At 42.4% G+C, this 24518-nt stretch overlaps 1 protein-coding gene across 3 annotated transcripts in view; it reads right to left on the bottom strand.

Annotated features, from left to right (window-relative positions):
* Positions 1-8024: 8024 nt before the first annotated feature.
* Positions 8025-24518, bottom strand: part of CPPED1 (calcineurin like phosphoesterase domain containing 1) — a 114080-nt gene continuing 97586 nt past the window's right edge. For 2 of the 3 annotated variants that reach the window (XM_019928685.3, XM_033839851.2), the window contains one exon: positions 8025-8357. In XM_019928685.3, coding sequence (XP_019784244.1) covers positions 8128-8357 — 230 coding nt within the window. In that variant the 3' untranslated portion in view covers positions 8025-8127. Of the gene's footprint in view, positions 8358-18856; positions 19215-24518 lie in introns of those variants that run through there. The other variant, XM_033839852.2, reaches the window with a different exon arrangement.

Here is a 24518-nt window from a genome sequence, read left to right as displayed (position 1 = left end):
AAAGGTTAAGGGTTCAGTCCCACAAGACTGCCCCATGCCCCACTTTAGATGCAAGTCCAGGTTGTCATGTGTGCTTCTGACTCCTCAGCTCTAAAGTGGAGGTTCCCACAATGCCCTTGTAGGGTTAAATGAATTTGCTAGAGAGCTCACAGAACTCAGGGAAACATTTTACTTACTAGATCATCGGTTTATTACAAAAGGATATAACTCAGGAACAGCCAGATGAAGAGATGCATAGGGCAATCTACAGCTATACTACCCTGAACCCGCCTAATCTCATCTGATCTTGGAATTTACAAAAGGTCAGGCTGGTTAGTACTTGGATGAGAGATGCACAGGGCATGGTGTGTGGGAAGGGGCAGAGCGTCCATGCTCTCTCCAGATGTGCCACTTCCAGCACCATCACCCTGGAAGCTCCAGGAATCCCATCCTTCGGGTTTTTATGGAAACTTTGTCACGTGGCATGATTGCTTAAATCATCATTTGCTGGTGATTAATTCAATTTCCAGCCTCTTGGCCCTCCCCTGAGGATGGGCAATGGGCCTGAAAGTTCCAACCCTCTAATCTGCTTCCATTAACGTAAATTCAGGTGTGGTAGAAAGGGGTTTCTTAGGAATAACAAAAGGCATCCTCATCTCTCTTAGCGTTTAGGAAATTCCAAGGGTTTTAAGAACTCTGCCAGGGACAGGGATGAGACCAAATCCATATTTCTTATTATGAATCGCAATATCACAGAGTTGTACCGAATTCTCACTAACATTTGGTATTAATCTTTTCCATTTGGGTGAGCGACAGATGGCATCTCATTGTAGTTTTAATTTGTGCTTGCATGTTGGCTGTGATGATGAGCATTTTTCATGTGTTTTTTGGCCATTCATGTATTTTCTTTTGCTAAGTGTCTGTTCAAATATTTTCCCCAGCTTTTTCATTAGCGTTTTAAAAATTGAGCTGTAAGAGTTCTTTACATACTCTGGACACAAGTCTTTTATGTGATAAATGTGTTGTCAATATACCCTTCCCGCCTGTGGCTTGCCTACCATTTTCTTAGCGATGTCTTTTGAAGAGCAGAAGCTTTTATAAAGTCCAATTTGGCAATATTTTATGGCTCATGTTTTCTGTGTTTGCTGAGCAGCTGGAATTTGTAAACTTTTGTCTTTTACCAAATATGGGAAGTTGTTGGCTTTAGTTTCTCCACATAATTTTCTGCTCCATGATTCCTTTCTTTTGGGGGACTCATACTAGCTGTATATTAGACATTTTGACATTGTCCCACAGGCCCCTGAGGCTTAATTTTTTTCCAACCCTTTTTCTCTTTCTCTTTAAACTGGTTGGTGTCTATTCATCTATCTTCATGTTCACCCATCCCCACTGTGATATTAAACCCATCCAGGGAATTTTTCAATTTCAGATATTGTATTTTTTCAGTTCTGAAATTTCCATTTGATTGTTATTATTATTATTTTGTGTTTTTTTTTTTTGCGGTACACGGGCCTCTCACTGTTGTGGCCTCTCCCGTTGCGGGGCACAGGCTCCGGACGCACAGGCTCAGCGGCCATGGCTCACGGGCCCAGCCGCTCCGCGGCATGTGGGATCTTCCCAGACCAGGGCACGAACCCGCGTCCCCTGCATCGGCAGGCGGACTCTCAACTACTGCGCCACCAAGGAAGCCCATCCATTTGATTATTTTTATACATTCTATTTCTCATGTGAGATATCCTTTATATTCATTCATTTAAAGCATGTTTTTTAACTTTATTTCGTTGAGCATTGTTACCATAGCTGCTTTACTACCCTAGTGTGATAATTCCAACATCTGGGGTATCTTGAGGTTGACTGTCCTTTCCTTTGTGAGTGAATCAAATTTTCTTGTTTTGTTTTTTTTGTACATCAAATGATTTGCATTGTATCCTGGGAATCGTGCACGTCATATTGTGGAGAATTGGAATTCTGTTATATTCCCCTGAATGTTGAGGTTTTTGCTTTAGCAGGAAGTTAACTTGATTACTTAAGTTGTAAGTTCTCTGTTGCTTGCCTTAAGCAGTAGTTCAAATCTCAGTTCCATTCTTTAAGCTTTTGCTGCTCTATCCTTCTCATGTACACTTAGAGGTAAGCCAGAGATTTGTGTGAAGTTCACATAGAAAATCAGGGGATTTCCATTCCCACCTCTCTGGGATTCCTCACTCTCCAGTGACCTGGGCTTCTTCCCTGGCTTCTCTGGGCAAAGAGATGGTGGGTTTTGGGGAAACACTTTATCCATCCCAGTTGTGTTGCTCTACAACTGTGGTTTGCTTTCAGGACAAAGTGGAACAGGGAGAGGGCAAGTTTTGAGCTCCTGGTTTTTGTTCACTCTCCAAATCACCAAGTAGGCTTTTTGAGTCTATAGTTATCTGCAGCAGTGCTGGTCTGCAGGGGAAAAGCACTCAGCTCCGAGTGGAGCCCATTCCTTTTTCTGTTTACTCAGTGTGCACCAGTCTCAACTTTTCAGAAAGATTCCCCTTCACTCCTTCCGTGGCTTCCATCTTTCTCTTCTCGTGCTGAAACGAAGATGTTCCCTAAAGGTCTGTTTTAAGGTTCTGTCCTTAGGTCTCTTCCAGTGCTGCTAAATTTTCTCAGGAATCTCATCCATTCACATAGTCTCTCTGGGTATCACTTCCAAGGTGTATTGTTCACTTCCGAGTCCCACACTTGTACTTCCAGCCACCTCCTTCATATATTCCCATACAACCTTTAGTCTAAGATCAGTCCCTTCTCTGGGCTCACCTGCTTTGGTTACTGGCACAGCATTCATTCAGCGAGCAGGGCTTAGCATTACTAAGAGTCAAGAACACTTCTCTCTTTATCCCCAATTTCTTCACTGTGAGTGGAGAACCAAAGATAACACTGCTGCTGTTATTTACTGACCTGTTGACAATACCTAACTTTGAGGACGATTCCCAAAGAACTACCACAAGGCTTAGGAATGTGGCCTCTTTCCCTTCCCTGTATTGTGTTAATGTTGATAATTAGTATTGCTATCTATCTTTACTTATTTATTCCACATTCATGGTATAAGTATTCATTGAGCAGCTCCTCTGTCCCAGGCAGGGTTCTAGGCATTGGGAAGAATGGCCGATGAGACAGACAAGGTCCCTGCTGTTCCGAAGCTTGCATTCGGGGGTGGGCGTGGGGGGGGGGATATAAAGATCAAGAAAAACAAGCAAATTTCTTAGTGACGTGCTAGGAAGAAAGTAAACAAGGGAGTGGGGAGGTGATGCCTGGGGCTGAGGAACATAACCGCAGACAGGTGGGGAAGGAAGGATACTCTGAGGACTTCTGAGCTGAGGTCAAAATAATAGGAAGCCAATTCCCATCAGAGGAAACAGGAAGTGCACAGGGCAGTGGGACGGTCAGCAAGGTCAGGGTGGCAGACCCGACGCTGAGAGATACGGGCGGGGCTGGGGCAGAGTGGGAGGGGCCTGGGAAGTCGTAGGAAGGAGTCTGGACTTTGTTGTAAGTGAGATGCAAAGCCCTATTAATGAAGAAAATTACTTTTTAAAGACAAATATCAGAACAGAATAATAAAAGGTAACTTGTGAATATTCACATTCAATACAATTTATTTACATAGGTTTTTTACTTACATTGTTGTTTTAGGTGTTATCTAAAGAAAAAAACCAATCTGTATATATTTGTGTGTATGGGTATAGTCACTAACATTAAAATAAAAAAAAGGAAATAAAATCCATTGAAGGCAAAAGATAATTTAGTCAGTAAAATGTTTTCTAGAAAGATGCTAGAAATCATTTATTATTCCAAGAAAAAAATCCTCCATTGTGCCTATGTATAAATATACCTAAGAGCTCTCCAATGGTGTAAGACAGTATTTTATGAAATTATTAAAAAAACCAGTATTACCTGTCAAGTACTATCTCTTGCATGTGCAACCAAAACTGCTAAGGTTATCTGAACAAGAAATCCCTGGTGTCTATTACAGAGAGCTTTTAATAGAACTTGCCTTGACAATTTATTCCTAAATCTTTTTTCCCCTTAGCTCAATACTATATTGTTACTTAATTTCATGACTGCACAAAACTGTTTTAGACACTACTTGGGGAATAAGTATTAAGAGTTCAAGTAAATGCAAATGATGTTTTTGCTACCTGTTCTCAAAAGATTTCACATTAGAAGACAGACTATAATATTAAACTGTATTATGTGTATATAGATTCTACAGTTATATGTAACTCAGTATCTTTTGCAGGTACATAAGGTAAATGGTCCTAGTGTTTTTTGTATTTTTTATAGTGCTATGAACATAGGGGTGCATGTACCTTTTTTGTTTTTAATAGATCTTTACTGGAGTATAATTGTTTCACTATACTGTGTTAGTTTCTGTTGCACAAGGCTTATCAGCCACATGCATACACATGTCCCCATATCCCCTCCCTCTTGTGTCTACCTCCCACCCTCCCTATCCCACCCCTCTAGGTCATCACAAAGCACCGAGCTGATCTCCCTGTGCTATGCTGCTGCTTCCCACCAGCCAACTATTTTACATTCAGTAGTGCATATATGTCGATGCTACTCTCACTTCACCCCAGCTTCGCCCTCCCACCCCATGTCCTCGAGTCCATTTTCTATGTCTACCTTCTTATTCCTGCCCTGCAACTACGTTCATCAGTACCTTTTTTTTTTTTAGATTCCATATATATATATGCTTTTAATAGAACTGTTAGCATACGGTATTTGTTTTTCTCTTTCTGACTTACTTCACCCGGTATGACAGACTCTAGGTCCATCCACCACACTACAAGTAACTCAATTTCGTTTCTTTTTATGGCTGAGTAATATTCCATTGTATATATGTGCCACATCTTCTTTATCCATTCATGCAATGATGGACATTTAGGTTGCTTCCATGTCCTGGCTATTGTAAATAGTGCTTCAATGAACATTGTGGTACATGACTCTTTTTGAATTATGGTTTTCTCAGGGTATGTGCCCAGTAGTGGGATTGCTGGGTCATATGGTAGTTCTATTTTTAGTTTTTTAAGGAACCTCCATACTGTAATTTTTATCGGAGTATAGTTGATTTACAATGTTGTGTTAGTTTCTGCTGTACAGCAAAGTGAATCAGTTATATATATACATATATGTCCACTCTTTTTTAGATTCTTTTCCCAGTCCTAGTGTCATTAGTCAGGCTTAAAACTAGTGTTTGCCTCATAATCCTCTATTAGGGACTGACTAACTAGCAATGCTGAAAAATCAGGATATTATGAAATGTTCTGTTTGTTAGTGCCATGAAGTTTACTACATTTTTTCCCTGTTCTCCAACTTGGGGGTAAACATGACTGAAAACTTGAGATAAACTTACTTATTGTAAAAACCAAATGCAGTTAGATGATCATCTCCCCACCTGCTACTCACAAACCCACCCTTGAGTCCTGACAGTCCAGTTCTAGATCACTTTAAATAAGCTTCCTCCATTAGCAGCCCCTTATTTTTTTCCCAATTAAAATGATTAATTGGAGGGGGGGAGCATTAGGTGGCCCTCTCTGCCCTGAGAGAGATGCTGGCTTCCTACCCGCTGGGGTAAAAACTATAAACAAGAAGGGAAGCTTCATCTGATGAAGTGTTTACTGTTGTGGCCAGAGCTGTGTCCTGTGGCCCATTACGGTTCAATTCAGCTTTTCAATCTCCTCCAGTGAAAATTCTCTGCCTGGAACGACCTGCTCCTTGGACAGGCTTTTGCCACCCTGAACCTGGTGTCAGAGAAGGGGCTTCTGGGCCTTGCCTAGGCTTTACAAACGCTGGGATGAAGTCCCAGGGCCTCCAGCTAACTGGGTGCCGTGTTGCCAAGAGTGGGTACGAACCTCTCACCTGTGAAAAACGTTTTCCGGGAAAGAGGATAATGTCAGGGAGCGTAGGCTCAACAGCTGGACTGTTTGTATCTCAATCCTTCGCTCCCCACTGGTGAGGTGAGTGACCTTGGCCAAGCGGCCCCACCTCTCTGAGCCAAAGGACTTAAAACAGTACTTAGCACCTAATAAACATTCGAAACCATAGCACTTATGATCATGGTGTGTTTTATTGTTTATCCCAGTATAAGGCACTTAAAAAATATGTCTTTTTTTTTTTTTAAAGAAAAAGGACTCATAAGTGAACGCATTGGTAATTATTATCAGAATGATACACTATCATTTCCTAAAAAATCATTTCCAGAAAGCATTTCCTGCTTTCTGAACCTATCACCATTGGGGAATACTGCCGTTTGGTTACTTTAAAAATGGTGAGAATTTCATAGGATTCCCTATTCGTAGCATATTCTTGCTGTGTCTTGAATCAATTATCTTCCTTATTAGGTTTTTGGAGAAGGAGATTTAGAAGTTTCATTTCGATTACTTTTAATTATTCCCATATCCTTCCCCAAACCCAAGTGCCACAGTCTAGAGCATTTTGCACAGGTGACGTGACAAAGAGAGCTCCAGTCCGTGGTGATTAAACTCTCCCCATTTCCCCCAGGAGACCCACATCCGCACTAATGGTCCTGGTTCACATTGCTCACGTCCGATTCTGAAGTTACCACATCCCAGGCCTCAAACGCATGGCTTATTCGTTACGCCTCTTACTGAATTCCCCTTCTTGATCTCTTCTATCCCCATCTGTTGCAAAGAAAGACGAATTCGAAGCAAGAATGCAGCAGAACTCTAAAACAGGAGCATTCTAATTTTGAAAATTTTTAATTTCTTGCCACATAACAATGAGCTATGGTGTGTCACCGATCTGTAGTAAAATTAACTTCTTGTCTTTTGTTCCTTATGAATTTATTTATCCAGTTATCTTTCTATTTAATTTCACATGGTTTTGCTACACTGACTGAAGCTTTTTAACATGAAAGTCTTTTAATTTAATGGACTTTGCAGTTCATTTGCAACCAGTTTTTTGTGTTTTTGTTTTGTTAGAATGACTGAATGCTACTGCATAACGCTGTGAAGTTTTCCTGGCAGGATGGCGAGTACCCAGGCTCCCTGTCCACCAGGATGACTGCTGGAAAAGGCGGCATGGATAAAATTACGCAGTGGTCAGGAGCCGCAGAGAAGCAGCAGCGAGGTAGATTAAACAAAGACAATGCTGATTTTAACCCATCCCCGCTCCTTGGTCAAGGGATCCTGCATCAGCACATCTAATCAAAATTGGTGCCAATTTAGATAACGTGGCTGAAAGCACTGTTTTTGCCCCACAGGAATTTCTGCTTGGTTTCTGAAGAACTCTGCATCAATTCCCATGTTTTCTGTCAAAGAAGACAGAGCTAAGAGTCTCACAAACGGAGGATGATTCCGATCACACGAGAACATCCACCTGCGGAGGGAGTTACTGCAGCAGCGAATGCGAACGTGAGTGAATAAGACGTGCTGCCCATGACTGCAGAGGCGGCCTTTTAGGGCTTCGGTTCTAGTCTCCGGGATGAGGTTTTTGAATATGGACGATTTATGGGCAAAGGTGACTTTTCAGGCCGCCATGAAGGTAAACTCGAGCTTTGACTTGTATCCGCTTCATCATCGGCCATAACAGATGCCCGAGACTTTAAGAGTAAATGTCGGCTACTCAGCTCCTCAGCCAGATGAGTTTCTGGCTCTGGTAACGGAACACAATTATTTGTTTTGTTAGGAAGGAAAGGAGATGATCTTCGTTTTGCCTAGCATTTGGGGAGTTGTGACCACGGTTTACTATAATCAGATGACTTTTGTTCAAAGAATCATCAGAGATCACACTTGGATATCAGGGTGTGACTGAGATCGATAGGTTGACATTTACCATATGATGCCAGAAAACCATCTAATTCAGAGCAGAGTTGAGAGACACATCATTAGGAGAACTTATTCAATCACCCATGCAGAGAGATTCTAATAATATCATTTATTCTTTCATTCCCAGGCTCCTCCCCTCTCTTTTGCATAGGGAGGGCAGTTCTATTTTAAATATCATTTACGACAGGACCTAGCTCTCTCATTGAAGCGAAAGGACATAAATTCACAAATCTGCCTGGTACACTTTTTTATTTCAATATGGGGTTGTGTGCAGCTGCTGTTTCTTCCAAAATGAAAAACCAGTAGAAGTGAAAAGTGAATAAATCATAATCGGCAATCATTTTTTCTTCAACAAATCCATCAGATCGTCTTCTATTCCCTTCTCACTCAGCTCATCTAAACTGTAGTATCGATGGACGATCTTCTCAGCGGTGACCACCACGACTCGGAGCCCGTGGGTGTCTTTGCCCAGCTGGCATCCAATGGCAGATGATACCACCATGTCGAGGTCCTGGTAGGTGCCCCCCGCATTTCTGTGGTAGTGGCCTGAGAACACAGCTTTGATACCTGCAGGGAAGGGAAAAAACATTAGGGGGCCAAGGATTTCCATTTAGGTAACTTGGGGGCTCCAGTGGTTTCTTCTGCGAACAACACATATTATTATAGTAAATGCATAATATTATTCAGCATATGATAAATAAGAAGGCAGCATATGTGACATCCACAATCTTTTCAAGGATAACTCATATATATATAATACATTATTAACCTGTTTCTTGTAACTCATACAGGAAAGTACTAGGGGATGAGGAGAGAAGGGAGAAAAGGTGAATGACCTTGGGAGAGATGAAGGAAATATTTTGAGGCCTACATAACAGCCATAGAGTAGAAGGTACATGTCTATGAAAAATAATGTTTATCAGAAATACAGATCAATGGAACAGGATAGAAAGCCCAGAGATAAACCCACACACATAAGGTCACCTTATCTTTGATAAAGGAGGCAAGAATATACAATGGAGAAAAGATAGCCTCTTCAATAAGTGGTGCTGGGAAAACTGGACAGCTACGTGTAAAAGAATGAAATTAGAACACTCCCTAATACCACACACAAAAATAAACTCAAAATGGATTAAAGACCTAAATGTAAGGCCAGACACTATAGAACTCTTAGAGGAAAACATAGGCAGAACACTCTATGACATAAATCACAGCAAGATCCTTTTTGACCCACCTCCTAGAGAAATGGAAATAAAAACAAAAATAAACAAATGGGACCTAATGAAACTTAAAAGCTTTTTGCACAGCAAAGGAAACCATAAACAAGACAAAAAGACAATCCTGAGAATGGGAGAAAATATCTGCAAACGAAGAAACTGACAAAGGATTAATCTCAAAAATAAACAAGCAGCTCAATATCAAAACAACAAACAACCCAATCCAAAAATGGGCAGAAGACCTAAATAGACATTTCTCCAGAGAAGATATACAGATTGCCAACAAACACATGAAAGGATGCTCAACATCACTAATCATCAGCGAAATGCAAATCAAAACTACAGTGAAGTATCACCTCACACCAGTCAGAACAGCATCATCAAAAAGTCTACAAATAATAAATGCTGGAGAGGGTGTGGAGAAAAGGGAACCCTCTTGCACTGTTGGTGGGGATGTAAACTGATACAACCACTATGGAGAACAGTATGGAGGTTCCTTAAAAGACTAAAAATAGAACTACCATATGATCCAGCAATCTCACTGCTGGGCACATACCTAGAGAAAACCATAATTCAAAAAGAGTCATGTACCATAATGTTCATTGCAGCTCTATTTAAATAGTCAGGGCATGGAAGCAAACTAAGTGTCCATCAACAGATGAATGGATAAAAGAAAATGTGGCACATATATACAATGGAATATTACTCAGCCATAAAAAGAAATGAAATTGAGTTATTTGTAGTGAGGCGGATGGACCTAGAGTCTGTCATACAGAGGGAAGTAAGTCAGAAAGATAAAAACAAATACCGTATGCTAACAAATATATATAGAATCTAAAAAAAAAAACGTTCTTAAGAACCTAGGGTCAGGACAGCAATAAAGACGCAGACACAGAGAATGGACTTGAGGACACGGGGAGGGGGAAGGGTAAGCTGGGATGAAGTGAGAGAGTGGCATGGACATATATACACTACCAAATGTAAAACTGATAGCTAGTGGGAAGCAGCCGCATAGCACAGGGAGATCAGCTCGGTGCTTTGTGTCCACCTAGAGGGGTGGGATAGAGAGGGTGGGAGGGAGATGCAAGAGGGAGGGGATATGGGAACGTATGTATACGTATAGCTGATTCACATTGTGATACAGCAGACACTAACACACCATTGTGAAGCAATTATACTCCAGTAAAGACGTTAAAAAAATAAATAAAGGAATAGCTGGATGGAAGGAGAAAAAGGTTTGAAATAGGAGAAGGGATAAGGAGGTGGACTTGTCCCTCTCTTTTAAACAGATACTTTTTACTCATTAATTCCTTCATATTTCTCAGGAATCTCTGAGTCCAGGAGCCAAAGATAGGGCCAGTGAAATAACAAAACGTGAAGACATGTATGCAGCAAGGAGAAGGTACACGTTCCACACCACGAGAGAACAAGCTATTTACAAGCACTCCTTCAAATCTCTATAATTGACACCCAATTCAAATGCCCACTGTTATTCATTGTTCACAGGATACAGCTTTATTTTGGAAGCTGCAGTGTTCTCATTGTGAAAACGGAGATGGGATTTAGTAGGTAACATCTTCTCTGGTTTAAATGTCCTTCTGGTATTTTGTATGTGCAAAGCTGTCCTTACCCCCAGCCAGGAGTCCTGACTCTAGGAAAAGCTGTTTTAACTTATCATTGGTTGCTTAGTGCCGCAGAGATCAGCCACCCAGGACTGGACTTGCTGGTTAGCCAACGGGCATCTAAGGACTTCTGGTGTATCTTATTCATCTTAGGACGTGGAGAGTACACCTCTAAGAATTTTTAAAAGCGTAAATCATATACTATGGTATATGTAATCATTTGTTGTCTAGCATCAAGATTACTGACAGCTATATTAAAATCTTTTTGAAAAAAAATAATGTTTATGGAGTTCTAATCAAGATAGCACAGCATGGTCAACATTTAATGTACCTCCTCCTCTCCAAACTTAGATCTATGATGGATAAAATATTTTTAAAAAAACCAAAGGACAGAGATAGCTTCAATACCAAAATAAATAGCTCTATGGACCAGAAAAAAAGCAGGAAGGCAGAGTAATGAGTGGGAGTTGAGCTCTTACAAGATAATCAAGATTGAAAGCACTTTCTCTGAGATGAGGCAATAAAGGCTGGCTCCCGGCTGGAAACAGGGGTGGTGTTAATAATACCTCCGTTTATGGAAGGAGACTGAAGAAAACCACCGCTGCCCTGTTCCAGGGTGGTGGTGGGCTGGTACACCCTGGTACAAGCACTCCAGAAAAAAAAAAAAAGGACCTGATTTGTAATGTTTACTCATTTCCATGGAGTTAACATTCTCACGATGGCCGATTTCAAATGACCAACGTGATGTCACTGAACCAGAGTGGTCAAGAGATGCCCAGGAGCACACCCACCACCACGGAGTGTTCCCAACACACATACGAGAGCTGTCCGCAGCCAAAGAGCAGGGGTGAGAATAATACGGAGCAAGATAATTAGAAAATGGTTAAGTGTCGAGTATGAGCATTTATTACCCTTGCGTCTTAATATAATTTACTTAATGATGAGTTTGTATAATTAAATTCTAACAATGGCTGTTTAACAACCAACTCACACAATTCTCTAACACTTAATCATTGGTTTTCATGTGTTGGTAGGAGCTGTCTCCAGCACAGCACGGGGTGAAGGCTTATAGCAACCCACGGGTCTAGGGAGGAAGGACAGACACAGGTTCAAGTCAAGAAACCGAAACACGGTTTCGCAGGATGACTGGAGGGCCAGGACTCTAAAGCACTATCGTGAGGCCTGGTCCCCGATGGGGGCCGAAACCCCTGCACAGGGAGAAGTCGGTCAAGAGGAAAAGTGAGGGAAAAACCACCGCCTCCCCCGCTGCAAATACCCCTTACCCAAACTGAACCTGAAATAAAAAATTCCACCATCCGTGAAAATTTCATGCTAAGTAAGACAGTCTTCAAACTCTTCAATCGGGAATATGAATTCACTTCAGGGGAAATCAATGATATAAACTGTCTGAGAAATACTTAAAATAAATGTTTAGGATATCAAACGTACTCAATAAAGGACAAATATCCATTAAAAAGAACAAGATGTTGTGAAACGAAACGGGCATGAATTGAATGAGAAGGGTTGGTAATGGAAATTTAGAAATGGTGGACATAAAACATATGAATTAAAATTTTAAAACAAAACCCTCAATAAATGGGATAAATTCTAGACTAGACACGAATCAGACAGGGAATTAGTGAATGAAAAGGTAGAAATGTGGAGCTGAATCAGAAAACAACACAGACACCCAGACATAAGCAATAAGAATGAGAAGTTCAAAGAACCCAAAGGATGGGTTATTTGGAATTTTCCAGAAAGGAGGAACATATGGGTCTTCAAATGAAAAGTACTAATAGGATAAATAAAAATCAATTTATACTGACATATGCCGTGGTAAAATTATGTAGCATCAGAAAGAAAAGTCTTAAAAAGATATCATGGTGGGACTTCCCTGGTGGTGCAGTGGTTAAGAATCTGCCTGCCAATGCAGGGGACACGGGTTCGAGCCCTGGTCCGGGAGGATCCCACATGCCGCAGAGCAGCTGGGCCCGTGAGCCACAGCTGCTGAGCCTGCGTTCCAGAGCCCATGAGCCACAGCTGCTGAGCACGTGTGCCACAACTGCTGAGGCCCGTGCGCCTAGAACCCGTGCTCCGCAGCAGGAGAAGCCACAGCAATGAGAAGCCCGCGCACTGCAACGAAGACCCAGCACAGCCAAAAAAAAAAGATATCATGGCAAAAGTACTATAAAGGGATGACAATTAGACAGGTAGCAGGCATCTCAGCCACAAAAGAATCAGGGAGTAATACTTTCAAAATGCTGAAGGCAAGTACTTGTGAACCTCGAATTTTGTACCTAGTTAAACCATCATTCAAGTTTAAGGGCAAAACAGATACATGTTTGGACATATAAAGACTAAGAGTTTACCACTTCTCAAAACATTATGCCGAGTTAAAGAAGTCAGATGCAGAAGGCCACATATTGTATGACTCCATTGATAAGAAATGTCCCGAATGGGCAAATCCACAGCGAAAGAAAGTATATTAGTGGTTGCTGGGTGAAGAGGGGAAAGAGGGAGTGGGAATGACTGCTAACGAGCACAGGGTTTCTTTGCAGAATGGTAAAAATGGTCTGGAATTAGACAGCGGCAATGGTTGCACAGTCTTGTGAATATATTAAAGCCACTGAATTTTGGAGGAAATGGTACGGTATGTGAATTATACAGCTCAATAAAAAAAGATTGTTTTTTTTTTTAAACCCGTATGGGAAGGGGAGGAGGCTAGAATGATCCATGTGGTAATGGATTAGAGTTGGAGACATCAGTATGAACTTGTGTTTACCTTAACGTGTAAACCCTGCTGACATCTGGAAATATATATAGATGTGTATGTACACAGGTTAGTAGAGAGACACACATTTCTTGCTCTGTCAGGTGCAAGTGCCTAGGAGCAAGGACACATGCTAGCAGGGAGCACACGGAGCAGCCGCATCTTGGTTTCTACTTCTATTCTCCAACAAAAGGAACTATGGATCCTTGGAGAAATGGGTGTCTGTAAGACTGGGGCAGGAAATTTATTTAAAAAGCCACGAGTCTATACTAATACAAATAACTGACTGAATAAATGTGGGGAAAAGAGACAAACATCCCATACAGAAGACTAACAGATAATTTATGTGGAAATTCCTCCTTTAAGGAGGTGGAGTATAACTCCCTACCCCTTAGGTATGGGCTGTGCATAGCGACTTCCTTCAAAGAGTAAAGTATAAAGAGGGTTTTTTTTTTTTTAAAAAAGTAACTTTACAGTGGAGAAACTGACGAACATCAACAGTGATGATACGTCAGGTTGATGGTATGTACCTTGATATGACTGGGATTAAAACACTAATTGACCTGTGTGGTCTTCCTCCCTTAGACCCATAATTCTGGCATGAAAAAGACATCAGACAGATCCCAATAGACATTCTATAGAATACCCGACCAGCACTTCTCAAAACTGTAAAGGTCATCAAAAATAAGCAAAGTCTAAGAAATGGTCACAGTCAAGAGGCACCCACACCAATGGAATACTACTCAGCAATAAAAAGGAATCAACTATTGACACAGGCCACGTCTTGAGTGGATATCAAGGAGATTATGCTGATTTTAAAAAGCCAACTCAAAAGGTTCCATACAGTATGATTCCACTTACATAACATTCTTAAAGTGACAAAAATTATAGATATAGTTGCTAGGAGTTAGGGACAGGGATGAAGGGGGCTGGGAGTGGGTGTGGGTACAGGAGGGACCCTCGTGGTGAGAGAACTGTTCTGCATTTGACAGTAATTCAAAAAAGGTATGAAGGAAATACGATCAAATTGTTTAACCCTTCTTGTTAGTAGGGTTCTGGGAGACTTTGAACAGAGCTCTGGAGACTACAGCCACTCTCCAGCAGCAAGAACTGAGACCCACCTGCGGGCAGGTGTGGGTCTGCCAGCCCTGGACCATGGCTAGGGATGGAAAGGAAGATGACCCAGGTTTCCCTACTTAAAACAGCCAAGGGTGGAGAGAAACAGCTATTTCCATTGACTGTTATTAGGATGCAAACAGATACAACTCATTTCAGAGGGTAATTAGGTGCTATTAGGTTCTGACATTTTGCTGTGCATTCCCCTTGACCCAACACCACCATTTTCATATAAATTTATCCTTCAGAGATACCCAGAGAAGAGCCCACAGATGTAGGTGTGTTTGTGGGGACAAATAAACAGTGCTCACAGAGGCACTGTTTGTAATATTCATTTATGGGAGACTGGATAAATTATAGTGTGTGTATTTAAAAAAAAAAAAAAGAGGTTGATTTACATGTACCGGCACTGAAAGGCACCAAATATATTATTAAGTATGAACAGCAAGATGTAAAAAGAAGTGTTGTGTGATCCTGTTTTTGTAAAATAAAGATAACGCCCGTATAAGAGGGTGTGTGCTTGAGTTTGTACCCCCAGCTGAATGGGGGAGAAACAGACACTAAACTCACACAGGTGATTTCACCACCAGGGTGGTGGGGTGGGATTAGCAAGGGCGGGCATCACTTTCTACGTTTTTATTACTATAATGTTTGCAGTGATCATGCATTGATTTGGCGATCACAAACAAACATCAAGGTGACGTGCACTGGGAAAGAATGACCACAGGAGGGACGGAGGTGCTGCCACACCAGGGCCGGAGCTGTGTGGCTAAAAGCTGCAGCTGGAACCGCTGGGTTGGGTGCATCGCCGTTAAGTTGGGGAAGTGAACAGCTCCTGATCACTCAGGCTGGAGGGCCGTGAAAATGACTGCTTCCTCCACTGCCTTCCTGGGGTTTCCGAGCCTTACGGCCTGTGCCGTCAGACGCCCAAATGGGAGAGTGTGCGATTAGACCCACCTCGGGGAGCTGCTAACGGCCGGTCGGAAAGCACTTAGTATTATTATTTGGTTGTATGCTAAATTATGTTTATGAAATTTGGCTCTTTAGGCCTAATTCATAGTTGCAAAATGTACTATTCTGGAAGGAATGTTTGGCAATTTTGAAAGTTGCTCGCATTCGCCGTAATTAGCTGTGGAAACTCATTTATGTTTAGATTTCACGCCGTTATTCGTTGGCGTTCGCAGAGACAGGAGTGTTAACGGGGACTGTGCCAGTGACCGGCAGACCTTTCAGAAGGGGTCTCGGTGGACTGTGGAGAGCCGGGCTTCTCTGCCATCAGCGTGTCCCATCCATTTCCCGTCCCAGGTCCCCGGGGGCTCATCATTTACTGATAATGTCCCAAGTCACAGAAATGTGACCAGATGAGGATTTTTAGATGAGCAAAGAAGCCTAAAGCGGACTAGAAATAAAGATGAAGGAGCTGTCGGCAAGCAGAGCTGTTGTGTTCAGAATCTTCTTGCTTCTGGTAAAAGAGATCCCCCCCTCCCCCCTGCCTAGTACAATGAAGAACTTGACATTTCGGAGTCCTGAACAGGAAATCAGGCAATGACCATGTGATAAACTTACAACGGGATGGTCAGGCAGGAGGCTAAAGTCTGTCTCAAAGTAGGGACGTATGAAAGACTCTCCACTCTCCTGGGTTCTGGTGCAGAGTTCAAGGCTCTGAGATATTCCCAGTTGGCCCAGGGAAAAGCAAAACACAGGGATGAGACTCAGGTGGGAAGTGAGGGAGCCTCCTCTTGGGTTGGAACCGGACCCAGGAGCCTGGTATTTGGTAGTGGGAGTTTCTACTTCGCACCTCCTGGGAAGTCCAGGAGTTCTGAACCCCAAAAATGTCTCCTGATTCTGTCCCAAAGAAGGGCAAACACTGAGGCAGAGTGGGTCGAGGGCAGCAGCAGCAGGATCCTAAGAATTTTTTATTTTATTTTTTTTGCAGTACGCGGGCCTCTCACTGCTGTGGCCTCTCCCGTTGTGGAGCACGGGCTCCGGACGTGCAGGCTCAGCGGCCATGGCTCACGGGCCCAGCCGCTCCACGGCATGTGGGATCCTCCCGGATGGGGGCACGAACCCGTGTCCCCTGCATCGGCAGGCGGACTCTCAACCACTGCACCACCAGGGAAGCCCCCTAAGGACTTTTTAATCCACCATCTCCTGAATCCTCCCAGTAGACCTTTGTCCTAGGGACACAGGACTCATCTCCATTTTACAGATGAGAAGACTAGGCACGGAGAAGTTAAGGAACCAAGGCAAAGCTACTCAGTTAGAAATCAGGGCAGCCGGGATCAGAACCATGGTACTCGGATGTAAGAGCTCAGGTTCTTGCAGACTCAGGTTCTGCCCTCTGGGACCTTGGGCAGGTTACTGACCTTTGTGAACCTCGACTTCCTCATTTGTAAGACAATAATAATACCTGTCTCACGGGTGGCAGAGAGGTTTGGATGACAGCTCGGATGCTGGCAACGTGTGCCCAGTAAACAGCAGGTGCTCATCATGCCCCGAGGCTCCCCTGCTGGAGTGGGACGCAGACATGACCAGCTGGTCTTGCAACGTTCAGGCCCTGCCACCAGGACCTGCAAGAAGTTTTACTTATGTTGGTTTTCTACTAGCTTTTTAAAATATAATTAATTAATTTCATTTTTGGCTCTGTTGGGTCTTCGTTGCTGCGCGTGAGTTTTCTCTAGTTGCAGCGAGTGGGGGCTACTCTTCGTTGCGGTGCGCGGGCTTCTCATTGCGGTGGCTTCTCTTGTTGTGGAGCACGGGCTCTAGGCACACGGGCTTCAGTAGTTGTGACACGCGGACTCAGTAGTTGTGGCTTGCGGACTCGGTAGTTGTGGCTCACAGCCTCTAGAGCACAGGCTCAGTAGTTGTGGCGCACAGGCTTAGTTGCTCCACGGCACATGGGATCTTCCCGGACCAGGGCTCGAACCTGTGTCCCTTGCATTGGCAGGCGGATTCTTAACCACTGCGCCACAAGGGAAGTCCTCTACTTGGGGACGCATTGATTCACAACTCGATAGCGGTAGAGAATATATTAATAAATCATGGTTTTCCTGATGGGGGATTGATTTTAGTGGTGTTTAGTGGTGTTTTCAAGGGTTGTGCAGAATTTCCATTCGGACTGTTTATCAGTCATCTGTGGCTGACATGCCTCTATGGTGCCTTAATTGAGTATCACGTATAGATTGTTTTTAAATTATGAACTGCTGTAAGGAGTTCTTACAAGCATCTCCTTAAATTACCACCAGGAAAATCCGCAGCAGAGACAGCCCCTGCATCAAGAGTACGCCCTCCGTGGCATTAGCTTCATATTTATTTCTCCATGGTATCAAGTCATAAAAATGCTATAAAAGCAATTTTTAAGCTGTCCTGATTCTAATTCATTTCAAATCAATCAGAGGATTGGGATACAATCTCCATATAATTTAATATTCTAATATCAGAAATGTGCCTCAAATCAACCAGGAAATCGGGATGCACCCCGGTACAATTTGGGGCTTAAAAACTGATGTCCTTAATGTCTTTAGTGTTACTTAGGCTTGGAAAGTGTGAACAGATTCTAATTGGGCAGTTTTTTCTTTTATCCTGAGTATACACTTATGAAAATGCTTGGCATCTTTACATTGCCAGCTGTAGCAGTGAAACTTGTGTCACAAATCATTAGTCACACTCAATTTATTCTGTCTCAGTGGTAAGGAAAAATATGGGACTCATAAAAGAAAAAAAGAAAAGGAAAATTTTAAAAAGGAAAAGGTTGGTGTGAACACACAGAAAGCAGGCATAAATAATCCCTCCTGCAGGTAAGGAATTTCCTCAGCAGGCAGCCAAGAGGCAGGCCTGGAGACGGTGATCCCTGCTGGCGGCCAGTGGCCTGGGATGGCTGTGAGGCAAAGGGGGAGAAGCAGATGTTTCTTAGGCAGGGCTGGAACGTCAGCTGCTGATCCAATATCGGGGTTAAGGCCCACCTGACTCATTCAGTATGACATTCTTCATATTAAATTACGATTTTGAGTTGCCAATTTGGGAGTTATAGATTCCAGTATAATCACGCTCAGCATTTTCCTGGCAGGTATCTTTCCAGATGCCTAAGTGTCCATGGCCCATGGCTGCCAGGGACTGTGGAGAAAGGCAACGGCCTGCTCCCCGTTCTTCGGCTGAGGCAGGATGTTGTTTCTTCAGCCAATTCGAGGCAATAAACATTTGCAGAGCTCCCTCTCGATGCCAGGTGTTGGTGGAGCCTAGCGGGGCACCCAGATCAACCATTCCTAGCAATCAAGAGCTTAAAGTCTACAGCTGGGTAGTACTGGAAAGTGCTTTCATAATAAAATGCAGAAAGTAAAAATAACACGGTTTAGCGGTGTTTTATTTACAGAATATCTGCTCTGAGCTGAGCACTTTGCACGTGCATCATCTCAGGTAAGCCTCATAAGGACCCCCCACGAGGAAGATACTGTCCCCTTTTACAGACGATGGGATCAGGCACAGAGAGGTTAAGTAACTTGTCCAGGGTCACACAGCTAGGATTTGTTACCTAGATCAGACTGACTCAGAAGTAGATGCTCTGTCTACCACCATGGAGGTCCAAAGTGCCACGGATCACGGATGATGCTGGGGCCCAGTAAGAAGGCTTCCTGGAGAGGGTGGCTTCGACCTAAACACGCCCTCAGCTTCTTCCAGTTCTTTGCTTGTGCCTGACCTGGGACTTGAAGGGAGGTCATGATTAGGGTAGTAATAATAATAACAAGAAGCAGCAGCAGCAGCAGCAGCATTACTTATGGAATGTGCACCATCTGCCAGACATTGTTCTGAGCTACTTTACATGTTTTTTTAATTTTTATTTTTATTTTTTTTTGCGGTACGTGGGCCTCTCACTGTTGTGGCCTCTCCCGGAGGCCACAGGCTCCGGACGTGCAGGTTCAGCGGCCATGGCTCACGGGCCCAGCCGCTCCGTGGCATGTGGGATCTTCCCGGACCGGGACACGAACCTGTGTCCCCTGCATCGGCAGGCGGACTCTCAACCACTGCGCCACCAGGGAAGCCCCATGGACCTCCTTTTGAGGATCACCTGTAACTTAATTGACCCGGGGTCTGCCAACCTTTTCCGTAAAGGGCCAGATAGTAAATATTTTAGGCTATTCAGTCTCTGTCGCAACTACTCAACTCTGCCTTCCTTTGTGACATGGAAGCAGCCGTAGAAAGTGTGTGAACACATGTGTGTGATCCAATAAAACTTTATTTACAAAACTAGAAGGAGGGCCACCCCCAGTAATGGGGGAAAAGTATACCAACTTAAAAAATACATTTGGGTGATCAAAGGTCAGTCACGATTTCTTGATTCTTCAAAAATTGGAAGCTTCTGTGCTTCTCCCAGATAAAGTAAACAACAAAGGACAAAGTAATTTGTAGTTTAGTTTATAAAACTATGGATGCCATTCCAACCAGAAGACACCAGCATATTTGCCCAAGAGAACACTGCTTTAAAGAACACAAAACTGGTCAATTATTCTATAAACAGGAGCACCTGTCCTGATGGTCAGAGACTTCTGTATCTACCTTAAACTAAGAGTGTTCACATCCTTCCATCTAAAAAAGTAATCCAGACCTGAAAGATGGAAAAAATTGTTTGCTGACAATTTTTGCTTGAAATTAAGTAGCTAATGGACTTACAGAGTAAACAAATGCACCAATAAGGGAAACTATAAAATTTAACCAGCATACATTTTACACTCAATAAATATAAATATACACTGTTGAATTAACCTCCTAGTTGTCTCTCACATAGACAACGTGATGTGGAAAGAGCTCTGAGGTGGCACTGGTCAAAAAGAAATGTAATGTGAGCCTCACGTGTAATTTTTGAATTTTCTAGCAACTCCATTAAAAAAAGTAAAGAAATAACAGGTGAAATTAATTTTAGTTATGTATTTTATTTAACCCAATGTATCTAAAATATTATCATTTCAACATCTATTCAGTATATAAAATATTACTAATTTTACATCCTTACTTCCACACTAAGTTCTTGAAAATTCAGTGTGTATTTTACACTTAGAGCCTATATTGAACAGTGTGGGGCAGATGTGGAAATCCAATTCCAGCATTGGTACTTTTTAACTGAATGGCCTTAGTTTCATCATCTATAAAATGGGGATAATAACAGCTACTCTGCAAAGCTGCTATTGTGAGAAACAGCTCTGCTGTGCCTGGCACACAGTAGGCACCAAATGAATGAAAGCCATTTTTATATTAATTAATTAAAGCACTGAGTATTTCTTTAATAGAAGTTCTTAATTATGAATATCATACAACAAGGCACAAATACAACAAGGCACTTTTGCAGAGCAAAAATGATAACTACACCACATGTACAAGTAGACAAAAAAGGCTGGCTCCAGGGTCATCAGTTTCCAAAGTTTACAAGGAGGTTGAACTGCTGGGTCAAAACACACCTCCCCCTTTTGGGTACAGCTTAAGGTATAACTGAAGAACCATAAACTGTGCATATTGGATCAGTTTTAACATATGTACACTCCTGGAAACCATCACCAAGATCAAGGTCATGAATGCACCCATCACTGCCAGTTTCCTGGTGCTCCTCTGGAGTCACTCCCTCCCTCCATCCCTGTCCCAGGCAACCACCAACTTGATTTTTGTTTCTATAGATTAATTTGGATTTTATATAAATGTAATCGCACAGTATGCACCTTTTGGGGAGGGTGGTTCTGGTGTCTTTCATCCAGCATGCTTTTTAAAGATTTCATGCAAGAATCATGGAAGCATTAATTTTGAAAGATTCATCCATGTATCAATAGTTCATTTTTTCATTGCTGAGAACTATTCCATTGTATAGATATCCCATAATTTGTTTACCCATTCAACTGTTGATGGACACTGGAAGTTGTTTCCAGAACTGCCTCAGCACTTTTGATGAAAATTGATTAACCATATAAATTTGGGTCTATTTCTGAACTCCCTTTTCTGTTCCACTGATCCATTTATCTTTTAATACCAAATGCCTAACAGTCTTGATCACTGTAGGTTCATAGTTAATCTTGAAGTCAGATAGGATAGGCCTTTCAACTTTGTTCTTCTTTTTCAAAACTGTTCTTCTATTATAGGTACTTTGCATTTCCATAGAAATTTTAGAATCTGCTTGTGGATTTCTACCCAAAATAAAACTGCAGGAATTCTGATTGGTATTATGTTGACTCTATAGATCAATTTGGGGAAAATGCCATATTAACAAGTCTTCTGATCTATGAATGTGGTCTATCTTTTCATTTAATTAGGTCTTTAATTACTCTCTGGAATGTTTTATAATTTTTAGGGTAGAGAACTTAAGATATTTTTTGTTATTCCCAGGCATTTTATGGTTTTTGGTGCTACTGTAAATTGAATTATTTTTACAATTTCACAATTGTTTGCTGCTAGTATATATTGTACATAACTGTATTAAGAATACAACTGATTTTTGTCTATTAAGTTTATATCTGGGGACCTTGTTAAATTCATTTTTTAGTTCTAGAGATTGTTTTGTAGATTCCTACGATTTTCTAAGTAAACAATCATATCATCTGCAAATAGGGACAGCTTTACTTCTTCTTTTGAACCTTATGCTTTTTCTTGCTTTTTGTAATGGCTGGAACCTCCAATAAGATGTAAAACAGGAGCCCTGATCTTAGGGGAATCATTTAGTCTTTCATATTCCCATAGTTTAGGCTTTTGAAATAACTGTCAAATGATCCTTCAGAAAATGAACCAATTAAAATTCCCACCAAGGGTGTGAGAGTTTGGTCACCGAGATTCCATTCCCTGCTTGATCTTTCGAGGAAGAGCCTTGAAGAGGTTAAAAAGGGACCCTGCCCAGGACAACATACGTTTCTGTTTACCCAGAACTTCTGAGTAACTGCTGCTGTTATTCTATTATGCTGGGTAATCCCTTTCATTTCACTCTTAACGAAGCCCATTCACACGATTTACTCTGCGGGACTCTAATGGCGTCCCCACTAGGCTCCTTCACAGGCTGGTGTGTCCGTCCGCCAGCTGCTGGGCAGGTTGGCTGCTAATGGCTCACAGCTGCCCTTCTCTGGAGACCTGAATGACTGAACCGAAGCCACGGCACGCAAGTGGTGACCTCCCCTTGAGGGCTGGGGGTGGGGGAGGGGCACAGCCCACGACGGAACAACAGGAGCGTGCAAAAGGCCAGCCCCCAAACCATATATAGTATGACTCCATTTACACGACATGTCCAGAACCGGCACATCTACAGAGGCAGAAAGTAGATTTCTAGGGCAGGGAGGGAGGAAGGGGTTGGGGAGGAAATGGGGCAGTGACCGCTAATGGGATAGGATTTCTTTATAGGGTCATGAAAATGTTTTAAGATTGACTCTGGTGGTGGATGCACAACTCTGTGAATATACTAAAAACCACTGAACTGGACATCTTAAATAAGTGAATTGTATGTTAATGGTATGGTATGTCAATAAAGCTGTCATGAAAAAAATAAAAGGAGAAAAGGGAAGAATGACTATAATAGTATTAGCTATCATTTGCTGAAGATCTCCTACAGGCCAAGCACCAGGAACAAGACCCATTCTATGCATTAATTTGAACTCTTCAACATTCTCAAAGTACATTACCGTATATGGGGGATGGGGGAGTCCCCCACCACCACCACTCAAGGTGGGACCACCTCTGGTGAGATCCCTGCTCTGGAGCTCCTGCAGGGTCAGGCTGAAGTCTGACTCCAGCTGAGCACATACCCTTCTTAGCTCTGTCGCCTGGCCTGTCCCGTTGTTACTTCCTTGTTCCCTCACGTGTCCTCCAATCCCAGTCTCAGGCTCTGCCTCCAGAGACCGCGACCTAAGACAGTTACTTCGTGTGGACCCCTTGCCATCACTATTGCTCTATTTGAGGCTCAAGGGCTCACCAGCCACCTGGCTTCTCCCGTGGTCCCACCCACTTTAAAAACGACAGACTTTCTATCAGAGCCTCAGCTTGCTCTCTTCAGTGGTTTTAAATTTTCCATTTCACTAGTTATCTTTGTTTTTCTGCTTTCAAAAGTAATGCATGCCTGGGCTTCCCTGGTGGCGCAGTGGTTGAGAATCTGCCTGCTAATGCAGGGGACACGGGTTCGAACCCTGGTCTGGGAGGATCCCACATGCCGCGGAGCAACTAGGCCCGTGCGTGAGCCACAACTACTGAGCCTGCGCGTCTGGAGCCTGTGCTCCGCAACAAGAGAGGCCGCGATAGTGAGAGGCCTGCACACCGCGATGAAGAGTGGCCCCAGCTTGCCACAGCTAGAGAAAGCCCTCGCACAGAAACGAAGACCCAACACAGCAAAAATAAATAAATTAATTAAAAGTAATGCATGCCTTAGGAGAGCAGTTGAATAAACTGTGGTACACTCACAGTTGTAAACAAACAAACCGAGGAAGATCTCCATAAACTGATACTGAATGATTGCAAAGAAAAATGTGAATAATGTGCAGGAAAGCATATATAGGAGCCTACCTTTTGTGTAAGGAAGGGAAAATAAAACACACATTGATGCATGCAACATACCCTATGCAAATAGATCAGAAAAACAGACCAGGAAAATATACTTGCAATATCTATTGCAAACAATAAAAAAATCAAGCAATTGGGGTAAAATGCCAGATAAATCCGGGTAAAGGGTATATAGGTGTTCTTTTTACTTGCAACTTTTCTGTAAGTTTGAAAATATTTCCGGACAAAAAGGTTTTTTTCAAAAAACAAGGCATGCTTGCTAAAAATAAAATCAAATATTATAAAAATACAAGGCACTTTAAAAAAGAAGGAGGGAAATCTCTCTTTCCATTTTAGGAGTTCCGTGTGCCTTGTCCAGATAATTTGAATGGCTGTACTAATAAAAAACAGATGTAAGATATAGGTCTATAGAAATACGCACATACACAAATACATATAATTTCACAAAAATGGGAGATGCTATCTGTGAATTTGATCCTTGCTTTTATTCACTCAA

Source organism: Tursiops truncatus, chromosome 15, assembly GCF_011762595.2.
Source record: "Tursiops truncatus isolate mTurTru1 chromosome 15, mTurTru1.mat.Y, whole genome shotgun sequence".
NCBI classification, from domain to species: domain Eukaryota; kingdom Metazoa; phylum Chordata; class Mammalia; order Artiodactyla; family Delphinidae; genus Tursiops; species Tursiops truncatus.
Note: the sequence above shows the minus strand (reverse complement) of the source record. Positions and strands in the feature narration are given on the sequence as shown.